Source organism: Geotrypetes seraphini, chromosome 12 (genome assembly GCF_902459505.1).
Source record: "Geotrypetes seraphini chromosome 12, aGeoSer1.1, whole genome shotgun sequence".
NCBI lineage: Eukaryota > Metazoa > Chordata > Amphibia > Gymnophiona > Dermophiidae > Geotrypetes > Geotrypetes seraphini.
In genome coordinates, this window is record NC_047095.1 from 59611738 (window position 1) to 59636510 (window position 24773).

Sequence of the window (24773 nt, forward strand, 5' to 3'; positions counted from 1 at the left end):
AAAGGTCTCCACTTTAGTATAATGTAATATCTCCCTCAAATACATTCTCAAGAGCTCCATCGGAGACAGATAATGTGTGATTGGAAAATTTAACAAACGAAGATTTTTAACTCTGATAGAATTTTCCATTTTTTCTAATTTAGCATGAATCATCATACTATCCTTTATATTAGAAACAGCACTAGCTTGTAGAGTACCTACTGCCTGATCTAGCTTTTCAACCTTCACAGCTGTTTCTCCAATTTTAATATCTTGCTCTTTAATTTTCACAGTTACATCAGATGAAAATTGACATAAGTTCAAAACGTTTTTTTGTAATGATGACTCTATTCTATTAATGCTAAGCCAAACATCATTTAGAGTGATCACTTTATCCCTGGGGAGAGCGTCCGATCCTTGCCCAGTAATCATCTGTACTGGGGTTAGTTCTTTAGCTTGCCCCAAGGATTGTCCTGAAACCTCCAGTCCAGATAATAACGATAATTGAGGGGAAGAAGAAATTATTCCTTCCTTAAAAGGGGAAGGAGATTCTTCTAACCGTGAAGAATATAATGGTTGAGGAGGTGGTGTTGGGTCCCCAGAGGATAAAGAGACAGCTTGAATGTTAGAGGTTACCTGTTCTAAATATACAGTATATGATGCATATATTTCAGATAAGCAAAGTTGTGCATTTCTTACCTTGCCCAATATTATGAACACCAATAGACATTCCTAAGAACTTTGACTTGGTCCAGATGTGAGCATTGAATTGTATTCTCTTGTTATAGCATTCGGCATAAAAGGCTGAAACTTCAAGAAAAAAAATCTTTTTCAGAATGGTTAATATAGTCTACAGGGAAGCAGTGATAAGACCAGAGCATTGGCATTGCTACAAAGAACTGAAGTTATAAGAAGTTGGCCACTAAAGAATGTCAAAGTGCATCTTCATCACAATGATATAGAATAAAACAAAATGGCCAAAAGCATTGAGACTTTCAAAATAATGAATTTCTGTGAGTATAAAAAGAAATCTAAATCTACACTGGATTAATGCAACTGTTACACAGTGTAGCTTGTATGTGGTTCTATTGGGCTTTTTCTGTAATATGAGGGGCGTTCAATAATTTATCTATCCAGTAGGAAAGAAAAGAGTTTTCAAAAAATTTTTTTTTTATTTTCAATATAGTCCACTGATAGCTCTACGTTATATACTTCATCACTTTTCCTGCAATAACTTTAACCCGTTTGAAAAGAATACTTCTGTTTGACTTACAAACCAGGACATCACAGCTTCCTTGATGTCTTCATCACTTGAAAACCACTGTCCACTGAGAGATTTCTTCAGGAAATAATCCGAGGGAGCCAGGTCAGGACCATAGGTGGATGGTTCAGTTGCTGGAAACCCACATTCTAGGATGGCAGCCTGTGATCATCATGACATGTGCACCAGTGCATTGTCATGAAGAAGCAGTATGCCTGCTGTGAGTTTTTAGCATAACTCTCACTGGTTATGGTTGTCTTGTGTGGCATAAACTCCAGAAACAAAAGTCTTTCATCATCCCAGAAGACAGTTGCCATGACTTTGCCTGCAGATTTTTCTATCTTGAACTTTCTGGGGGTGGGGGATGACTTGTGCTTCCATTGCATAGACTCCATTTTGGACTCAGGGTCTCTGTGACAGACCCAAGTCTCGTCTCCAGTCACCAAACGATGAAAAAAAAAAATTAACTTGGTCTTCAAGGAGCATCTCCAAGTTCTCCTGACAGCACTGGAGCCTGGTGGCTTTCAGACATGGTGTCAGCATTCTTGGTACCCATCTTGCACAAACCTTGGACATGCCCAACTTTTTATGAATTATTTTCCAAACTGTACCTACCGAGATGCCCATTTCTTCAACTATTCAGGAAACCTTAATTCGTCTGTTTGACAAAATTAAATCCTCGACTTTCTTGAATATTTCTGTGGAATTTGCTTCCACAGACTGTCCAATGTGAAGGTCATCTTCAATGGACTCTCTACCCCACTTAAAACTACTTGCTCTAAAATTTTATTTTGTACGATGATGGGGCAGACTCACCATAAACTACAGTCATGCGTTCACGGATCTCCTTTGGCTTTTTTTGTGAGAAATGTTATCACTGAACGGTTCTCCAAATCTAGCAGTTTCTTACTCGATTCACACGAGGACTCTTCTGATATCCTGTCTCTTGGAATGTTAGACTTGCACTGAGCCGCAACTGTGTATCAGTAACCCCGAGACATATCACAACATCAACAGTCTAGTTTCAACACTCAGATAGATAAATTATTGAACATCCCTCATATATTCAAAATAGAAACATGCTGACGACTATATAAGTTAGTCTTTTTCTGTAGCAGGAAGGAAAGATCAAACCATAACAAAACCCCATGCATATGGATTTAGAGTTTGCACATATTTAAGCAATATCCTCACTGGTTCCATTAAGAAGTGAAAATGCCTTTCTAGCAGATTAAATGGAGCAGCAGAAATCAATGCTACTGTTAGTACCTAGTAACAAAAAAAATAGGTTAGTCTAACCACAGGAAAGTGTCTGCATTCTTACAGAGGTAATATGAAGGTCATTTCATAAATAATGCACACTATTTTTTTAAATTTACATGGTTTTTTTTTTCCAAGTATTTCTTTACAATTTTTCAATATAGTCTCCCTGCTTTGCAATGACTGAGTCCCAACGTCCGGGAAGCTTCATTATTCCATCCAAGACACCGTTTTTGTTCAGTTGCCGAAAGCTCTTCCAGAGATGCAAAACGATGTCCACACATAGGTTGTTTCAACTTCGAAAGAAGGTCAAAGTCTGGTGGTCTCATGTCTGGACTGTAGGGAGCATGAGGGTAATACTTCCCAGCCGTATTTGTGTAGTTTTTCAATGACGAGTGGAGAGCTCCATCTTCCCCACGACCAAAAAAATTTCAATGAGCTCAATCAAAAGTCAAACAGATGATAATTTTTGCTTATGATCATGAAGGCATCATCATCACAGACAAAGTTCCATGTGGAAAAAGTGTCATGATTTTTTGCAAAAAATGCATAAAACCCGACCTCAGTTGCTCTTGGCTGGGCCACTCATTCTTCACGATAACACTCGCCTGCACATAGGGAATGTCGTCATTGAAAAATTACGCAAATATGGCTGGGAAGTGTTACCCTCATGCTCTCTACAGTCCAGACATGAGACCACCAGACTTTGACCTTCTTTCAAAGTTGAAACAACCTATGTGTGGACATCGTTTTGCATCTCTGGAAGAGCTTTTTTCCGCCGGTACCTGAGTCATTCGGCAACTGAACAAAAATGGTGTTTTTGGATGGAATAAGGAAGCTTCCCGGATGTTGGGACTCGGTCATTGCAAAGCAGGGAGATTATATTGAAGGATTGTTAAAAAAAAATACTTGAAAAAAACAAACAAAAAACATGTAAATTAAAAAAAAAAAAAATAGTGTGCATTATTTATGAAATGACCCTCATAAAATGAAGGAAAAGAATGAAAGTAGACTGTGGTAGAATACGAACAATAAGAGTGTGCAACATAATTTTACCAACTTACTCGGGGGATGGTGCGAGACCTGCTCTGCCACAAACGTTACATTGTTTTTGGAAGCCCATGGAATTGGCCCCTCTGAAACCATCTCCTGTACATAAATGCAAAGCAGTAGTTTTTGATACCAGACAAACTATTGTCAAGAGCCATGAAAAAGTTATTCTATTATAGCCTAAAGAAAATAGGTCGTAACACCTCGTCATAAGCGAGTCCTCACTTAATGAAGTACAGGCAATTCTGGAGGCCACATTCCCAAGGATACTGAACTATAGGCAATCCAGATGAGGGCTACCAAAAAGGTGCAGAGACTGCACTTGATGGGAAGGTGAGAAAGAGGCATGCTTTAAAGGAGAGAGGGGGTCAGGCATATGATATCGAGTGACATTCAAAACAGATTAGAAGTATAAAGCAATGCAAAAATAAATCAAGCATTATTTCTAATAGGAAAGTTCTAGAACCAGGGATCATGATATATGGAAATGAAGACTCCAGAGAAAGAAGCTTGTCAAAATAACCTCTTGATGGAAGTAGTAGGGCTAACTGGGCCTTAGAAACCAGAAGAACACTGGGATAAGCACAGAGGATCTTCAATGGAGGTAAAACAAAGACAAAGCTGGAGAACAAACAGATTCTCAATGTTGTGATAGACAGGGTTGGCTCTACCACTGAGCAACTGTTTGGTGCACATGGCCCTGCTTTATTGTCCCTACAGACATGCAAACGAGGCCCCATATCCTGAATCGCTGATGGGCTGCTCCTTGTGGTAGGCAAGGCTAAATAGGCCTTGTTTTGCTTATCTGCTACCATAATTTTCTTTATGGATGGGATGGCCACCCCAAATGTTTTTTTTCCAAAGTGAAACAAAAATAAAATGTAAACACAAATGAACCAATTCAACTTTCATGTTATTCTTAATAGCATGCTGTTTTTTCCACATATTTTGAGAACCGGGCAGATTAGCAATGATGCAGAAGCTGGGAACAAAGTCTTTAACAGGGATGTCTCCCAAATGTTAGTAGATTTGACTTTCAGGCACTGTGCTGACAGTCCTGGATAATCGTGTATAATCTCTGCTTGATGGCATGTATACTGACAGCAGAACAAGAAATCAAAGTAGCCTCCTGTTAACTTGCAATACAAGTAAGGTCTTGCACTACGAGTAGAGAATGACACGGGGAAAAAAATCTGTCCCCGTCACCCGCCCCGTCCCCGGCCCACCATCCTCTGCACCGCCCCGTCACCGCCGATCCCTTCACCGCCCCGTCACCGTCACCGCCATTCCTTTCACTGCCCCGTCACCGCCACTGCCATCCCATTCACCGCCCCGTCACCGTCCCCGCTGCATCCATATAAGCCTTAGTACTGTAATATTTAGCTTATTCCTTTCTTATAAATCAAAGTTCCTGCTGCTGAACTAGAGAAAGAGATGTTCAGCTGGCAGGGCTTTGTTTATAAATTTTTATCAACACAACTAATATACTATTTTATCCTAAAGCAAAAAATAAATAAATAAATATAATTTTTTTTTCTACCTTTGTTGTCTGGTTTCTGCTTTCCACATCTTCTCATTGAATTCCTTCCATCCACTGTGTGTCTTCTCTCTGCATCTTCCATTTGCTGTTACTGTGCCTCTCCCTTCACCCCCCCCCCCCAATTGGTCTAGCACCCATCTTCTTCCCTCCGCTCCCCCATAGTCTGGCATCTGTCTTCTTCCCACTCTGTCTTCCACATTTCCCTTCAGGGTCTGTTCCTCTCCACCCTCCTTCAATGTCTGTCCTATTCCTTTCCACCACCACCCTTCCCTCCCTCCTTTACCATCTGTTCCTTTCTACCACCCTTCAGCTCCTCTCGCGTGGCCTATCTATCTATCTACCTTCCTCCCTCTTATTTTCATGGCACGTTACAATGTAATTTGTGCAAGCCACTGGAGCCTGCGAGCTCGGTCCCTGTCCCATCCCCACAAACCATCTCGCTTCTGTGCTCCTATTTTCCCCATTTCTAATATCTCCCCTATGTATCTGCCATTGCCCCCCGTGTCCATATACCATCCCCATGGCATGTCCCCTTTATGTCTCTGTCCCTTTGCCCCATGCACATAATTTCCCCTCTTTCTGTTACCTTCCTGTGTCCAGATTTCCCCTATCTTCCTCTTCCATACCAGTGTGTCTCTTCTTTTCAACCCCATCTAGCTTTTTTCCCTCTTTCTTCCCCCCCCCCTGCTTCTAGCATCTGGCTCACCTGCCTGTCCTTCCCTTTCTTTCCTGCTGTGGGTTTTTCTTTCCGTCTTCATCCCCTTGGCCCAGAATCCTTTCCCCGTCTTCATCCCCTTGGCCCAGAATCCCCCGTGGAGCAGTGAATGGTCTTGTCCCCGCAGTGAGGCATGAAGGATCGCGCGGTCCCCGCAGCCCACACCCGCCTGCCCAATCGATCCTAGTGTTTAGCCAGCTCTCTCCCTTCTCCTCACCTTAGTTTGTAGGTTTTGTTTTTCGGCGACCTGCACGCTTTCCCAAAGAGCCGCGCACGCGCGGCTGCTCAGTGTTCAATCTTCTGCTCTGCTGCAACTTCCTGTTTCCGGTTGCGTCAGAGCAGAAGATCGAAACTGAGCAGCAGCGGGTGCGCGGCTCTCTGATAGTGTGCGGGTCGCCGAAAAAGAAAACCTACAAACTAAGGTGAGGAGAAGGGAGAGAGCTGGCTAAACACTAGGATCGATTGGGCAGGCGGGTGTGGGCTGCGGGGACCGCGCGATCCTTCATGCCTCACTGCGGGGACAAGACCATTCACTGCCCCACGGGGCGGTGAATGGCCTTGTCCCCGTCGCCCCAGCGACTGCTAGTTTTCGTTCCCCGTTTCGGCGGGTCACCCACGGCTAAACGCGGTGGCCGCGGGTAAACCGCCACCGTGTCATTCTCTAACTACGAGTACATACAGTATTTTGTATTAAGGTTTTTGGGTTCTGGAGTTTCCATTATTTCTTAGGGGGAAATTTGCTTTGATATATGAGTGTTTTGGATTACAAGCATGTTTTCAGAACAAATTATGCTCGCAAACCAAGGTTTTACTGTATTTATTTATTATGATATCAGCCAAGGTAAGCGCTAATAGCTTGCCTTGTGAAAAGCAGTGTTGCTAATATATTATTTAATGTCTTTAGACATTAATGCAGATGTTCTCAACCCAGTCCTAGGGACACACCCAGCTACTCAGGTATTCACAATACCCACAATGAATATGCATGAGAAAGATTTGAATACAACGATGGTAAGTGCATGCAAAATTTATCTCATGCATATTCATTGTGGATATTTTGAAAACTAGACTGGCTTGGTGTCCCCCCAGGACTGGCTTGAGAACCTGTGCATTAAAGTGATGCCAAAATCATGTCTATTTTTTGGAAACTGGAATAAAAAAAAAAAGCTGGAAAATTATTCCAGGCTTTGATCTCCAGCTTTTGCTTTAGTTAGCCTCTCTTTCTGTGCTACCAGTTTTCTTGTCTGGCCCCAAGAAGAAAAAAAAATATTTTTTTTTGCAAGAACTTACTGAATTCTCTTCATTTTCTGTGCCCAAGACCCAATGGCACTGAAAGATCTCTCCTAGGATGGGGTTATAAGGTTTCTTAGCCACAGATCCTTTCCTTCCAGCATGGAAGGCTGAGAGGTACCATTTCAAAACCTGTACCATTCGGTCCTTAGGGTCCTTGTGATCACCAATACTATCATCAATAAAGAATAGAGAATCACTAATAGTTTAACATAAATACCACTGGCAGGATGTTGCACCTTTCTGTCTGCTAAAATTAAAACTTATGTTGCTTTTGCATTCTTAGGGAGTCTGATCCTGCAGCCTTTTGTGTTTCTAAGCTAGCTGAAATCCTTTAGGCCTTTGGCCCTTGCTTCCTCCTTCTCCCAAATTAGACCACTAGCATCCCAAACTATACAAGGCACCACTTTTCCTAGTGTTATTTATCTCTAAATCAGGGTTCTTAACTGGGGGGTCCATGGTCAGGGTGTAATTTGTCAATCATTTTAGACTATACGGGAGAGATATTTTTAAATAAACTGTATGCAGATATTTTATAAAATATGTGCATAAATCATGACTATGCCTGTGATCTGCTCAAATTCCATCCTAACACATGCCTTCACTAAAGATGTGGAGTTTTACAGGTGGGGTAATTTTATATATGCACAAAAATAACCCTCAAAGTGTATGCAATGTGTTTAACAATAAGCAAGGACTAAAAGCATACTTCTCATCTAAATTCCCTGCCATTTCATTAACTACTGTACAAACTCAGCACTCACCTCACAAACAAATCTGGATGTGCAAAAAAATCTGCATACATTTCCAAAAGTGATCTTCTTTCAAGGATAAAGGTTGGAAGAACCACCTTTAGAGAAGAACATAAGCAGAGGGATCAATGGGAGAGCAATTCATCTGTACAGTTGCCTTTCTTTAATGGACTCTGAAAACTAAACCTCAACTTTCATGGAAACATGATGCAGTTTTTTTAAAAACAATTTCTGAAGCCTGAAGGAATGGCTTTCTTTAATATTATTTTAAGGCTTTTTTTTGTGATGGATGCCAAGTCAGGGGTTATCAATCAAGATCTTTAAAAAGATCCCATGCTGCAAATTTTGAACCTTACAGACATAAGGGGAGGAGAAGAACACACTGTGACCTTACACCAAAAGTTTCAAACTGTTCCTTCTAAGAAACTGTGTCTAAGAGAAGGGAGAAAAGGAGGGGAGCTGTGCTTATATTCCAGGAGGCTAAAATCTGGCTGATGGGAATTCTGCTTTACCGGCCTGACTACTGACAATTACATTTGCAGGATGTGATGAACTGAATGTAGTGGTCATTTATTGCCCACCCAAGTCAGTTCTACCACCACATAAAACAACTGGAAAAAGATATTTCTGGATGTGATAAAGTCACAAAGCCTTTTTCTTGAACAGTAAACAAAAAAAAAAGAAAATGGGGAATCTTCACAATAAGGACAACCCCAATTGAATCAATGGGGATATAGTGGCTCCCAATGTAAAAATCAGATTACAGTACAGTGGAACCTTGGTTTACGAGCATAATTCGTTCCAGAAGCATGCTCGTAAACCAAATTGCTCGTATAGCAAAGCAAGTTTCCCCATAGGAAGTAAGGGAAACTGCTTTGATTGGTTCCACCTCCTCCCCCCCCTCCACGAGGCTACCGGCGCTGCTCCATTCTCCCCCCCCTTGAGAAATCCGACGCTGTTCCAAACCCCTCCCCGCGATCCAGCTTTCCCCCCCTGCGAACCGGCATCCCCCCCTCCCTCCCCGCTCGCGTTGCCTCCCTCCACCGCGATCCTACTTCCCCCCCTCCCGAGCAATCATTGGTGCCTCGTAAACCGAGCTTGCCTCGCTGTACGAGCGCCCCCCCCCCTGGCGATCCGGCATCCCCCCCCCAGCGATCCGGCATCCCTCCCCGCTCGCATTGCCCCCCCCCTCCACCGCGATCCTACTTCACCCTCCCCCCGAGCAGTCAATGACACCCTTTACCCGACTTGGCACCAGTGCCGGTGCCCGAAGATCCTCCCTCTTCTGGCACGGCTGGGCAGTGTGTCGGAGATCCTCCCTCTTCTGGGCTGGTCTGGGCTGGACTGGCTTTGAGCATTTGCGCTTTGCTCAAAGCCTTCTCGTCTCGCTCTCTCCGAGATTGAGAGCGAGACCAGAAGGCTTTGAGCATGCGCAAATGCTCAAAGCCAGTCCAGCCCAGCCTAGCCCAGAAGAAGGAGGATCTCCAACGCACCGCCCAGCCCAGGCCGCGTCAGATGAGGGAGGATGTTCAGGCACCGGCACTGGTGCCAAGTCGGGTAAAGGGTGTCATTGACTGCTCGGGGGGAGGGTGAAGTAGGATCGCGGTGGAGGGGGGGGGGCAATGCGAGCGGGGAGGGATGCCGGATCGCTGGGGGGGGATGCCGGATCGCCAGGGGGGGGGGGCGCTCGTACAGCGAGGCAAGCTCGGTTTACGAGGCACCAAGTTTGCGAATGTTTTGCTCGTCTTGCAAAACACTCGCAAACTGGTGCACTCGTAAACCGAGGTACCACTGTAATTGTGTAAAACAGTATTAAAACAAATAAGCCAGTCCTCTAATAATCCCCTTCTCAATATGATCAAATCGATCATTTAAAACCTGATATGGTCATGTCTTGGCATAACATGATCATGGAAAACATCATACAATGCACTATTACAATGTAGTGCCCATATACACAGGAAGCACTGTGTGCATTTTACAGCAGCAAATCAATTGTATCTGAATTGTACATTAGCAGCTGGCTCAAGTATATTTTAATATCCATGCCACTACCTCAATGCAGTCTAAACAGTTAATAACACAAGAAACAGAAAGATAAATGGTACACTAAGAATGAATATATACTGTAAGCCTTTATGCACTCTGAAATATCTTGTAGCAAACCCATACAATATAATACATCACAGATCTTAAAGATTAGCCATCAGAGCAGTTAGTCAAGGCCCCTCTGATTGCATATTTAAATTGCAACCAGCCTAAGTTTATTGATCACACAGGCTAGAACATTTTAAAAATATTCATGATAAGTAATAACAACAAAAAAGGGTTTAAGCCTTTATCATTTTATAAGCAATTCTATGTTATAATGGGTCAATAGTGCACAGCCACTGATCCTCAAGCCTTGATTGAAGAATGCTGGTATAGAAGGACTGAGGTTGAAATGACATGGGATAGTTTCCCACAGCTATCTGCGGGGACAGTGACAAATTATGTCATTCTCTCTGAGTCAATTTGCCACCATTCCCTTCATCAAGGCTTCTCTCATTCTGCTTTAGTCTTTGGGTGGGAAGGAGTACAGGAGTGGGCCAAGGAGCACAGTTCAGATCTGCAGGTCCTTGTAATCTTGGACAGATCACTTAATCCTCAGGTACAAACTTAGATTGTAAGCTCTCCAGGGACAGAAAAGTACCTGAATGTATACCACTTCAATAACTTTCAGGCTTGCAGGCAGTGTAAAAGAAATAAAAAAAAAATCTGTTCCGTTGGGTTCTGCCACTTATGAAAAAATGACTAAAGAAATTTAAAAAAACCCAAAAAAACCAGGTATAATCACTAGGGATGAGTGTGGGGAGAGAGCTGGAGTGGCCTTTGGGGCTCATAAGAGTTCAGGGCCTCGGGGTATCATACCACTGACTCTGGCCTCGCTTGCCATAGGCAGAGTTGACAGGGGGGGGGGGGTCTGTTGATGTTAATCCTAAATTGTTGATACTTGTATTAATGTTGAGGATGATGCCTCATTGTTGGAGCTGTGAACCCTTCTATGCCACTGGTTTGCTTATTCTGTTGCTTGCATCAATAAAAATTGTTTGAACCGTAAAAAAAAATAAAATAAAATCTAGGATATGCAAAGCCTTTTCTCCAATGAGGGAATACAGAGTTAGAAAAAACATGGAGGAAAAGGTATTTTGGATTTTGCTTATAGTTTTCAGCTCTAACTCAAGGAGAGTTACATTCAGATTTAATAAGTATATACAAAGGTGAAACACTCGGTTTTCTAAGCCTATATCACAACAGTGTTCTGTGACTATAAATAGGTATGGAAAGGATGCCACAAATGACCTGGACTCAGCTTGATAGCAGTATAGCACATGTTAGCAAATGCTGATTACCAGTCATCCCTGCGAACACTTGTTTTGCTCTGGTTACCATCTTTACCGCTAATCTTTAAACAATCTCCTAGATTTCTAGTTTTAGTTTTATATAAGGTACTATAAAGCACCTTAATTAGCCAATTTGGAATTTTTTATGGGCTAGGCGTTCAGAAAAAAAAAATCAATTTTTTAGCATTAAGGTTACAAGGAATATACAAATTTCATTCAAACTCAGTTGACCATAAAAGAAATACACCCGACTCATACCTTTGTGAGGTCCATTCCCAGTCTAACTTGTGATAAAAGGTGCATAATAACACTTTTGTGTTCTTCAACTGATTCCCCTTCACCATCGTCGTCTCTGTCATCATGTGTATCAAAAAGATCTAGAAGTGATAGCAAAGCCCTCATTAGTTGGTTAGATTAGAGCAAGCACACAGCGCGATTTTACCGACATCATCTACTTCTGAATGAAACAAACATGTTGCATATACCTGCATCATTTGTGCCATTAGACATGGAGGAGTTAAGAGACTCAGTGGTGTCAGGACGCTTTAGACTGGTTCCAGTGCTGCTATGTGATAACACTTCTCCAGAACCTGAGGAACTAAAGGAAAAGAAATGCAATAATCATAAATAAAAGCTTTCAGCTGATGAGCTGGTAAGCACAAATTGGGAAAGAAATACAAAGGTGGTAGACAATTGCAAGTTACCCAAACAAGATGTATTTTGGGGACTTTCCCCTTTTCCGTGGTCCAAATCCAAATTCTGCTTCAAGGTCTGGAGCCAAGGAAAGAAACTAAGATGTGGGCCCAAACAGTGTCAGGACTCTGAAACTGTCTAAATGTCAATACTCGGCTTAAGACAAAGACCACATACCATTTTAGTAGCCTTCCTCTCGACCGACTCCATCCTGTTTATATCTTTTTGAAGGTGCGGCCTCCAGAATTGTACACAATATTCTAAATGAGGTCTCACCAGAGTTTTATACAGGGCATCAATACCTCCTTTTTCCTACTGGCCATACCTCTCCCTATGCACTCTAGCATCCTTCTAGCTTTCGCCATCACCTTTTCAACCTTTAAAATCATACCCAAATCCCGCTCTTCTGTCGTGCACATAAGTTCTTCATCCCTTAAACTGTACCATTTCCTCAGGTTTTTGCAGCCCAAATGCATTAAAATTTAGTTGCCAAATTTCAGACTATTCTTCAAGCTTCACCAGGTCTTTCTTTATGTTAGTCACACCATCCGGCGTGTCTACTCTATTGCAGATTTTGGTATCATCCGCAAAGAACCAAATCTTACCCGACAACCCTTCAGCAATATCGCTTATAAAACTTAAAAAGAACAGGCCCAAGAACAGAACTTGAGGCACATCACTGGTAACAACCCTTTCCTCAGAGTGATCTCCACTGACCACTACCCTCTGTCGTCTTCTACTCATCCAGTTCTTGACTCAGCCCATCACTTTGGGACCCATCCCAAGGGCACTCAGTTTATTTATTAGACGTCTGTGTGAAACACTGTCAAAGGCTTTGCTAAAATCTAAATACACCATATTTAGTGCACTCCCTCTATCCGATTCTCTGGTCACCCAGTCAAAGAAATTGATCAGATTTGTCTGACAAGACCTACCTCTAGTAAATCCATGTTGCATCCGGTCCTGTAATCCAGGATTCCAGAAATTTCACCATTCTCTGTTTTAAAAGCATTTCCATTAATTTTCTTACCACAAAAGTCAGACTTACCGGCATGAAATTCCCTACTTCTTCCTTAATTCCACTTTTGTGGAGAGGGACCACATCCAGCCTTCCCCACTGCCGACTCTAGAGACTCATTGAAAAGGTCAGTCAGTAGAGCCACCAGAACTTCACTAAGTTCCTTCAGCACCCTCAGATGCTGGCCCCATCACTTTATCTACTTTTATTTTAGCTAGTTCCTCATGAACACAACCCTCTGAAATTCGATCAGGGTCTACCACTCCTCTATCCCTATTCATGTTTGTCTTCGGTGGTCCCGCTCCCAGCACTTCAGCCATGAACATAGAACATAAATATTTGTTAAGCAATTCAGCCTTTTCTTTATCAGCTTCTAAATATTTCTCCCCTTCACCTTTGAGTCTCACAATGCCACTTTTGAACTTATTCCTATCACTAATATATCTAAAAAATGTCTTGTCTCCCTGTTTTACCATTTCAGCTATTTTTTTCTTCCATTTGTATCTTTGCTTTCCTGACTACACGACCAGCCTCTATTAACTTTTCCAGATATTTTTGCCTGTCTTCCTCTCTCTGCGATCTTTTGTAGTTTATGAAAGCTAACCTCTTATTCCTTACCTTCTCAGCTACTACTTTTGAGAACCAAAGCGGCCTTCTTTTCCTCTTACTTTTACTTACTTGCTTCACAAAAAGGTTTGTTGCTCTTACAATTACTCCTTTCAGTTTTGACCAGTTTTGCCTTAAACAACTAGAAGAGGGAACCCGATTCCCAGACCTAATAAATTTTTTATTTTTTGTTGGTTATTTTTTTAAGCCCTGGAATATTGGGAGTAGTTCCAGACAGGAAAAAGAATACAACGAAGAAAAAGACCACAGCCAGGAAGAGCTCCATAAGGCAAGGTGGGAACCGAGGTTTCAGTAAGAGCTCTGCCGAAAACCATCGATGCCCTCAGTAAGGCTGAAATCAGAAAAACTGACAATAGGCCCAAAGTTAAAAACAAAGAAAAATTTTGCTGAATGGCTACCCCCTGTTAATATTAATAGAAGTTTATTATTATTCGCTGAAATTTGGCTTTTAAATCTCATTGATGTACCAAATAGTACAGTATCATATGAAAGGCCAACATAATTTTCTAACAATGAATTAATTTGGGGCCAAATTACAGCAAATTACAGGCAATTGGAAAGATTATACTAAACTAAATTATACTTTCTGGTGGAATTCAATATGCCATATTTATAAAATGGAAAGGGTGCTTGCTATGCAATAAGGTAATTATAATAAGTTTTAAAAGATTTGGGGGCCATTGATTATTTATTCTAATGATCAGACATCTTAAACACCTCAGTATTGGTTAAGATAAAGGAATCAGGAATATGAATGACAATAATTGATAATTGTTAATTATTAATATATGGGTGGGAGGGATGGGATTCTTTTATATTTATATATTTGGAGGATTACAAATAAGATTGTCAAGTGATTAATTAATATATTTCTGAGTGATTATTGTACACTTGTAATTTCTGAAAATGAATAAAGATTTAAAAAACAAAACAAAGAAATTAAAGCGGGAAGGCAAACTAGACTGGACATCATCTTCACTCTGTAGAAAACAAAAAACTGACGACTTCGCGCGCCCACGTCAGGAGGAAAGGGACTTGCTAAAAGCTAAAAGTGACAGTACACTTTAGCACTGTCTGTACGGGGCTCCGTGGATGATGTCACCCCTCTGTGAGAATATGCTTCCTGCTTGTCCTGGGCTAATAGGTTTAACAGCCTAATAAAATGTAATTTAAGTTGGCAAATAAACAAAGAAGGCCTAAATTATAGGCTGAAAAGTAATCTAATTTAAAGTGTCTAATTTTAAGCCTGTGTTGGATTTCTTAAATATTTTTGAAGTCTGGTGTTAGAAATCAGTATTCAGTGCCATGGACCCACCCCTGAAGTTACCTACTCTTTAGGAACCTAAAGAAAATAGGTTCCTGAATTTAGGAACTCCACTCTCAGCTATTCTCAAAGAGACAAAATTGGATGCATAATTCTTCTAAAGCCTTTGAATGTTTAGCTGCTTGACATCAAATACAATCACATCATCCAACTGTATGACTAAAATGATCAAGTCATCTATAAAAAATGTTGCTAACAGATAATCATTTTTCTAAATGTTTTAAGATTACTTTTACCTTACAAAGTACATTTTTGTATTTACTTGGTTTCAACATATGTACTGTATTTTTTGAAATCTATTTTTAAATTTGTCATAAGCCTTGTTTTTGGAGAATAAACCGTTAGATCTGAATAGATGTGATATTAAAGCAAGCCAACATAAAAGTCAAAATCTGGTCCTTGAAAGCTTGCAAATTAATCCGATCTTCAAGATGTCCACAACATATATGAAAAACTACTGGGCATACTGGATGGACCATTTAGGTCTTTTTTTTATTTTTTAATAAATCTTTATTGATATTTCAAACTTTATAATGTATACAACTGAAGAATCAGAAAAACTGTATGAAAATACATTATCATCGGAATTATTACATTCAACAATTTTTATCCCCTTCTTATCCTAACATTGTGATAGAATTTTCAAGTGATAATGTATTATGATAGTTTGTATTTAATGTACACTTGATGTATGTATTAAAATGAATAAAGATTTGGAACAAAAAAAAAATATTGTATATTATACTATCAATATTATAATAAAATAAATAAATAAATTTACTCTTTCAAATAAATATTCCACCCCCCCACCCTCCAACCCACCCTGGATGTGCAAAGGAATCAGGTCTTTATCTGCTATCATTTACTATGTTGTTATGTTAACATTATCATGAAACATCTCAAGGTATTTTCTAATTATAACTTTCTAATCTTTATGGGGCAATAATCACAATTACTATTTCCTTATTAAAAGAGTAACCAGGGGTTTTGGAAAAGCATGGGCTACTTACTCTATACAGCGTTTTGGAGAAGAGTTGCTCTGATAGAACTCATCAGCATCATAAAATTCATCTTCACTGCTGGAGTAGGAGTAGTCGGGGACTGTATTTGGAGAAAGATTTACATGGCTTGGAGAAGTCAGACTGCTGCTAGGTGCTGACTGTCCACTTCCTACATTAGAAAAGGAGGGAAAAAGTTTCAGTTTTAGCTTGGCAAAAATTGTGAACATTTAAGCAGTTTCTTTATTACATAGGTGCTGTAATAGAAATGAAAATAAAGATTAATATTGTCTTGGAGCGAAGGAGTAGCTTAATATTTAGTGCAGTGGCCAAAGAACCACCATTGCCCAAGATACAAAATTTATCTTGTAAGCCTAGTAGGGACAGAGTACCTGTATATAATATATGTAAACTGCTTTGATTGATTGTATCACAGGAAAGGCAGTATATGAAATCTCATCCTCTTTCCCTTTTCAATGGATGCTGCAATTATCTGCAGCAAAGGAAGAAAGAGAAAACTTAGGAGAAACCACATTTTGCGGGGGGGAGGAATATGAGCCACACAGTGGCTACTAATCCTACTGCAGACAATACTAACCTTTACCTTTGCTTTTGGCTCAGTGTATTTATTTTTTTGCCTTTGTTTAATTCTGTTTCTCATGGGAAATCCAGAGCTCCTGCCTTTGAGATTTTACACGCCACTCTGTTTATTTCAAGCCAAAGGAGGGAGATGGGGCAATAGTTGGAGGAGGATGTGGGATCTAGTGATGGTTTTTTGAGGAGAGGTGAGACTATGGCATGTTTGAAGACATTAGGAACAGTGGCAGTGGAGAGTGATAAGTTGAGACATAACAGTGGAAGAGCACCGAGTAAGTTGGTGGGAATCGGATCAGAGGCAGGTAGTGGTTTTGGAGGAGGAGAGAAGATGTGCAATTTCTTCAGTAATTTGAAAAAAGGAGGAAAGGTAGCAGTGGTTTGTATATCGGAAAATGTGTTTGGTGTGATAATGCAAGAAGGAAGGGAAAGGATTAGAGAGAAGTCTGAACATCTGAGCACTTATGTGAAGACTAACAAAATATTTTGAACAGAAAATAAAACTCAGCTTTTTAAATTTTATGAAGATCCTGGTCATGCACCTCACTCAAATGCATTTACTGTGAAGAACATTTTGTAGAGTCAGTTAAATAGAGAGGTGAGGGAAAGAGGTGGCAAGCTGTAGGTAGACACAATCAAACGGATATTGAGGACTGGAAAGTAAGAAAGTAGACAAGACTTAGAAAACAAATTGAGAAGGAAGAGCAGAAAAGAAAAGGAAGGGAAAGGGAGAGGAGAGAGAGATACCAGAGCATTTGGGCAGAGGGAGGAGACAGATACCAGATCTGAAGGGAGGAAGGGAGGAGAGCGATGCTAAAAACCACCTGGTGGAGGGAGTGAGAGATGGAAAGGAAGATGACAGTGATGCAAGATCATAGGGGGAGCGGAGGGAAGAAGATGGGTGCCAGATCAATGGGGGAGGGGGAGATGTAAGGGAGAGGCAGACAGTTTCTGGTAGAGGCATAGAAACAGAGCAAATGCAATATGGAAGAGGCAGAAAAAAAGCAGACAGTGGATGAAAAGAAGAAAATGATGAGAAGATGAAGAAAGCAGAAACCCGACAACAACAAAAGTAGAAAAAAATTTCTATTTTTTTTTTTTTTGCTTTAGGATAAAGTATTATTGTAAATTTTGATAAATGTTTATAAACAAAGCCCTGCCAACTGAAGATCTCCTTCTCTAGTTCAGCAGCCAGAACTCTGATTTATAAAATGACAATTGTACAGAATATTGTTTCTTTTTATACTTTAATAAAATAAGTTCAGTATACAACTATTTGAGGTTTGTGCGGATGGGATCAGATGGGTTGTGGGGACTAGGTGGAGATGGGGACCGAGATTATGGGGACAGGGTGGAGGCGGGGACAAAGCTCACGGAGACAATTTTTTTCCCCGTGTCATTCTCTATTCATGAGTCAATACATCAAGCTCCATCTCTAGCAGTATTCAAATCCAAGATTAAAAAAACATTTTTTCAAGGCTGCTTTCACTCACCAAAGATACCTATGTCCATCCTACCATTCTCTCTGCAAGAAATTCCCCAAACTTATATGTCCTGTCTATCTGTCAAAATTAAATTGTAAGCTCTTCTGAGAAGGGACCGTTTATTGCTTGTTAAATGTACAGCACTGATATGCCTTTCAGCGCTATAAAATTGATAAATAGTAGTAATAGTAGCATATACAGGCCTGCTGCATACTCCTGTGATATAGCAAGATGCAGATCTGCTCAGACAGCAGCACCCAACTCTGATACAAATATTTTACTATGAAAGTTATATATCTTAAGTATAAATGAAATAGTATATATTCTTATGCTAAACAATTTTATTCAGAAATTGCTAATGAAAGGACTACATACCAGTACTATTGGGTGTTGGTGTTCCCAATGATGATACTACAGGCCCAACTGGTAAAGATGATGGACGCTGCTCTGCTTTGCACACTTGAGAAGGTTCTAAGAAAAGATGCAAAGTACAGTCAAATGCTAAAAACATTGATTTCACTATATTGCCAGAGTTAACTTACTTATATGGGACAATGGGTTTTATCTTATACTGTGGGCCTGATTCTATCTAGTCACCTAAAAAATTGGTACTTACTACTGCGGCACTATGCGTGACTCTCAACTGTATAGAATCAAGCTTGGCATCACTAGACATCCTAACTTTTAGGCGTACCGTATTTATGTCAGAATTTTCTTGACCTAAAAGCATGCACCAGACGTTGGACAAAGACATAGCACAGGTAGTAGGGAGGGAGAAACTAATTACAATAAAGTGGAACCTTGGTTTATGAGCATAATTTGTTCCAGAAGCATGCTCGTAAACCAATTTACTCGTCTATCAAAGCGAGTTTCCCCATAGGAAGTAAGGGAAACTCACTTGATTCGTTCCACCTTCCCTCCCCCCTCCCGAGGCCACCGGCGCTGCTCCACAACCCCCTGCGATCCAGCATCCCCCACTCACGTCGCTCCCCCCCCTCCGTGATCCGGCACCCCCACTCTCAGAGAGAGCGAGAACTAGAAGGCCTTGAGCATGCGCGGATGCTCAAGGCCCAGTACAAGCAACAGGGAGGATCTTCGGCACCGGCATGTCCTGTGCGTTGGTGCTGGTGCCGGAGCCAGAGTGGGGTAAGCGATTGTGTTTGGGTGGGTGGGTGGGGGGTGCCGGATCGCGGCATTAGGGGATGCCAGATCGCAGGAGGGGGCTCGCAAATTGAGGCAAGCTCAGTTTCTGAGGTGCGGTTTTTGCAAATGTTTTGCTCGTCTTGCAAAACACTTGCAAACCACGGCACTCATAAACAGAGGTTTGACTGTATATGCCTAATAACCAACACAAACAAACAAAAAAAAAGGAACAACACGATAGGAAGGGGGGAAATGTCTGCACAGAAGAATTGAAGAGACGAAAAAAGAAGAAGAAGAAGAAAAAAAATTTGAGGCGGGGAAGTTAAATATAAAAGTCTTATGATTAGATTTAAAGTTGCTCAGGTTATCTTCCTTTCTAAGATAATTCGGAAGGGCATTCCATAAGTTGGGGGCTGTAACTTCTACAGCACTGAAGATTCATCTAATTACACATACTCAGTGTGTTACATCTCAACAGTTGAAACCAAAAAAACACTGTGGGGTGGCAATGTTCTTGAAATGGACTTTATTGAAAATGTCAAAGTTCCAAAAATACAATAAAATAATCCACATAAAAACCTAAAGGACCTAGTCCACTGAAAGCGTAGGACCCAACATGGTCCGCGTTTCGACAAAAAAGTCTTCTTCAGGAGTCCCTGAGAGTCCTATGGTAGTAGATACGTGGAAAAACTGATATGTGGAGAGCCATGGAAAAAACACTGCTTGAAACCAAAGCAACAGTTGACAGAACAGTTAGTATCTCATTGTGTCTCTGTGCAACATGACTTTGGTGCCTTCCAATGTGTAATAGTGGAAGAAGTGCTATGAAAGCACTTCCAAAAAGGAAGAACTCCATTGGTGAGTATTCTGCCTTTTAAAATTGAGCTTTATGAATGGATTTCCACTTTAATGCATAATGGAAAATTTCCTGAAGACTTAGGTCATATCATTATCACCCCTATAACAAAAAACCACAAGGAATCAGTATCATCTATTACTAATTATACATTACATTAAATTGATGTCTTCTGTCCCGCCAATACCTTTCAGTTCTAGGCAGTTTACAACAAGAAATTAGCCTGGGCATTCCCAGGGAGATTACAAGGTTGATAGCTATAGTATGCGTCAGGATCTGGGAATGGTCGATTATAGACCTATTGCTAGCATTCCATTTTTTGTCAGATTGCTGGAAGGTCTGGTAAATGTCGACCTGATGAATTTGATTTGAGTAGTGCGTTTGATCTAGTTGATCACAATATATTACTTAAATGTCTTGATGCAATTGGAATTTCAGGCCGTGTGTTAAACTGGTTCGAAAGTTTGTTAAAAAAAATCGAACCTATCAGGTCTACAGTGAAGAAGTATATTCTCAGGTTTCGAGTAACACTTGTTAAGTCCTGTAGGGTTCTCTACTTTCTCCTTCTCTCTTCAAATTGTCAAGGTTGCGGATGATATTACCATCGTGAATCCTATTACTTCATCTCCAGAGACAAAACATTTAATATCATCTATACTTGGGCTTAGACAAAAGTTTTTGGGGGGCAAGTCCAATTAATAAAATTAAAGAGACTTCTTTGAAAATGAATGGAATGTTTGAACCCGAATATAAATTCCTGACAATAAGAGGCGAAACGGGTCCCGGACATTGGATTTAGGCAGCTTCAAGGGAGATACGGACTCCGCAGTTCGGACTATTTAAAGAACTACCTACAGCATTCGGAGCCATGAAACACTAAATAAGTGGCTTTGTCTATTTGTTTTGTGCACGGGACTTGTTTGAGTTTCTAGTTGATGATTTTTCACAAGTTCTGAGGCTATGTAAGCAATGTTAAAATAGTAACAGCACTTTATGAATCAGCACCTATCAAATAACAGAGGCCTATAATTGCAAGTTAATTTATTAGCGTTTTAAAAAATAATAACTAAATTTTTAAAAAGTAAATAAGTTTAAAATAATGATAATATGAGAATGTGAAGGTTTTTTGAACAATGAAAGAAACCTACTACCACTTAATCATTACAGGAGAACGATATATGTTCCCAAAGTGGTGTTCTGAGATCTTTTTCCTTCACTTAGGCATTTAATATAGATTGTCAATCTCTCCCGCTGCCAACCTACAACCCCCCCCCCCCCCCCCCCCCCCCCGCAGCAGGAGAGATGCCCAATCTCTCCTGGCACAAACAACCCCATTGCAGCAGCGGTGACCCCCTCTTGCAACAGGAGAGATGCTGATTCTCTTCCACCGCAAACAATCCCCCCCCTGCAGTGGGAGAGATGCCCATTCTCTCCCACTGTCGAGCAAAGCCACTGCCCACCCCCCTCCCTACAGCGGGAAAAGTGCCCCCTCTCTCCCGCTGCTATACAACACCCCCCTGCCTCCGACGCCCTCACCCATACCCCCACCCTTACCTCCATGTAGATGTCTGACCTGAGGGATGTGGACACCCACCCAGCTGGCCTGTATCTTCCAAAATGGGCCTGCCCCTCCCCGGTGCATCCCAGGATTAAATCACTCTATGGTGTATTTATCAGAACATGTTTTGATGTAATTTTGTTGTGTTTTAACAGCTTCTTTTGTTGTGAACCGCTCTGAACTGTAAGGTACTGTGGTATACAAAATAAAGATCGATTGAGACAGGCTGACGAGAGGATTTTCTTGATTAAAAACAGAGCATGTGTTTTTTGGAATTAGGTGGTATATCATGCTCTCTCCTATATTTGTGGTAATTGAAATCATTATACTGTTGCCCAATTTGCCAGCTTTCCTAATCTCTGAAAATATTTCTTCATCCGTCTGCTCATTCTTCCCAGGGGACGTAGTATAACCCTACACATGGAATATCTACCCATATGGATTCCACATTACTATCTATGTTATGCATAATGGTTAATTCAATTCCCTCTAACTTATAGCGTAACCCCCTTCTAATTTGGTCAACTCTATCCTTGCAATATAATTTTTACCCAGATAATGCAGTATTCTATTGATTGTCCTCCTTTCACCAGGTCTTCGAGATGCCTAATATCTACCTCATTATGCAGTGCTATATATTCTAACACTCCTATTTTATTTTTTAGGTGTATTGTGTTTTTCCTTGTATCTACAGACTGCTGAGGAGATGACAGAGATAATCGTTTAATTATCAAAAACGAGGTATTTTGAGGCAGATAAAGGCTTTTTAAAATAAAATCAGGAAACCCAAGATGATCACTGTGGCAGCATTTTGGCACCAGAAAATAGCCCAGGAGAGCAATATAAAAGTTCAAAAAAATTCAGAAAAGGGGTTTCTGGAGAAGGGTAACCCTATGGGAAGCCCCAGAGACCTTTAAACATCCAGTACTTGCACCACCCCAAAGTCTGCCTGCATCAACTCATACTGCAGCTGGACAATGGAGAAGATTTCTGCTTCAGACAAACCCTCTAGGATTCTTCAGCCACTTGTCTCTTCAGGCTGCTTTTCAGACAGACTCTAAAGAGTCTGAAACTGTTGATCCCACTAGCTCTCTATCTAGCTATCTATGAATTAGTGCAGGTCAGTTAGGTAGGTGCCCTACAAAAGGGTTGGCCCCCCTCCCCCGCTACATCCCTCTGATCCAGAGGACTGTATTTTCTCCCAATCAGAGCTGTCTCAGGAATCCTGGGAATCTCTGCAGCACCAGAAAACCTCAGAAGTCAAATAAAAACTCAAAAATAATAAATCATATGCAGAGCAGATGAAAAGATACCTTCTCTTCTCGCTTGCAGAAGGAAAAATTGAGGCACTCTTTGGGTTTTGGCTAGGTACTAGTGAACTGGATTGGCCAGCATGAGAATGGGCTACTGGGCTTGATGGACCATTGGTCTGACCCAGTAAGGCTATTCTTATGCACAGTGATACAATGAGGCTGAGTTGAAAAAAAAAAGAGATGATACCTTCTGCAAACCTCATGGGTGAAGGGAAGAAATCCACTTGTCAAGCCTACCGTACCCTTTACGAGTTTCCACACAGGAAATAATGGAAACTCGCTTTGATACGTTCCCCCCCCCCCTGCGCGCGAACCGGCACCCTCCACCCGAACTTGAAGTTACTTACCCCCCCACCCCCACCCCACCACCCCGTCTGGCACTGGCACGCAGCCCACAGGACATGCCAGTGCCGCTTGAAGATCTTCCTGCCTCTGCCGGGCCTTGAGCATGCGCATGCTCAAGGCCTTCTAATTCTCCCTCTCGCCGAGATTTTCGAGATTATTATATTATGCAATATCAGTGAATGAAATCGGTTTGTGGCAATAAGTGTTATTTTTTGCAGCGTACCTGGAGGTAAGGCGGTCTGAGTAGGCATTGTGCTGATCACAGATGAATCTAGGGAACTGGGTTGATATATTGCATCCACAGGATTAATTGTACTCTAATGAAAAAAAACAACAATAATCAAAATTACACATTACATTGTAGTAAGACAGTAAAATGTGTTCCAATGCCACTACTACTACTAATCATAATTTATATAGCGCTGAAAGGTTTACTCAGCACTGTACATTTTGACATTTATAGACAGATGAGAAACACCTCCTAATTCTTTAATAGAATGCCTAGATAGCAATTGTGTGCACATGTTCATAGGATACCAGCACATACATGCATTTATGCGATTCACACATTATGTGCAAACTGAGTTTTCAGCAGAATTCTATAAATCATGTGCACAAATGCCTTAGTGCATATATGCAAAGGGTGTTCACTCGGAAGGAGCATGAAAAGTCCAGCAATATAACTGAGATGGAATAATAAGACCAAGATAAGTTTACACTTGAACAAAATATTGTTGCATGTTTCTAATAAATTATTAGGACACTATTGCATTAGTAAGTTTCAGAAGGAATCAGTAAGAAGCATTAAGAGTGGCAAAATTTTTTTTAAAATTTTAGCTGCATTTGTGGTGCCTCGGTCCTTAGGCATTCCCCGGACGAAACATGCTCCGTCGGGAGTAGACTGATATTCAAGATAAGTTCACAGGCACTACTTAGCTTTACAGTCAACAATTAATGGCCGCTTTGAGAAGTTGATATTTATGGTTGTTCACTGCTATGTGCGTTGACATTAGAATTTTTCAGCATTTCAATAGTAAGGAAATGAGATGTATTGATGAAAAATTCTATAAGAAAAGAAACTTTAAAAAATAGTGATTGAGATAAAGTAGAAAAAAACAATGATTTATTAGAAACACACAACACTTACTTTATTTATTGATTTAAGTTGCATATACGAGGTTGTTGCTGCTAATGTTCATGAGAGTTTTTTAGGGTACATGATTGGAACTGATATAAGTCTCAGATTTAAATCTTTATGATTTCCATCAGTCTCTGAGCAGCTTTCTGAGACTTTTTTTCCTCTTATTTAACTAACATCTATTTCTTGGTTCAGAATAAACCAATATTTTGTTCAAGGAGAATGATAAGCCAATATTTTTGTGTGTAGCTTGGAGAATAACACTAAAAGAGTCACATAGGGGCATTCCAAGTTTATTTAATTTTGATATACTGACAATGACAATGTCTTAATGGTGGTTTACAAAAATAAAACTACAGTAAAGTGCTCTGGTTTTGTGACTATAACTCACTAACATACATAGACCTAGTGCTGGGCTTCAGGAGAGATCCTCAAGATTGAGAAAACGTCAA

The 24773-nt window shown here is 40.8% G+C and overlaps 1 protein-coding gene across 1 annotated transcript in view; it reads right to left on the minus strand.

Annotated features, from left to right (window-relative positions):
• OSBPL9 (oxysterol binding protein like 9) overlaps nucleotides 1–24773 on the minus strand; it is a 187061-nt gene that overhangs the window by 27475 nt on the left and 134813 nt on the right. The window contains 9 exon segments of the mRNA XM_033915815.1: nucleotides 679–789; nucleotides 3565–3649; nucleotides 7096–7267; nucleotides 7860–7945; nucleotides 11489–11607; nucleotides 11716–11828; nucleotides 15903–16062; nucleotides 18344–18439; nucleotides 23407–23500. Coding sequence (XP_033771706.1) covers nucleotides 679–789; nucleotides 3565–3649; nucleotides 7096–7267; nucleotides 7860–7945; nucleotides 11489–11607; nucleotides 11716–11828; nucleotides 15903–16062; nucleotides 18344–18439; nucleotides 23407–23500 — 1036 coding nt within the window.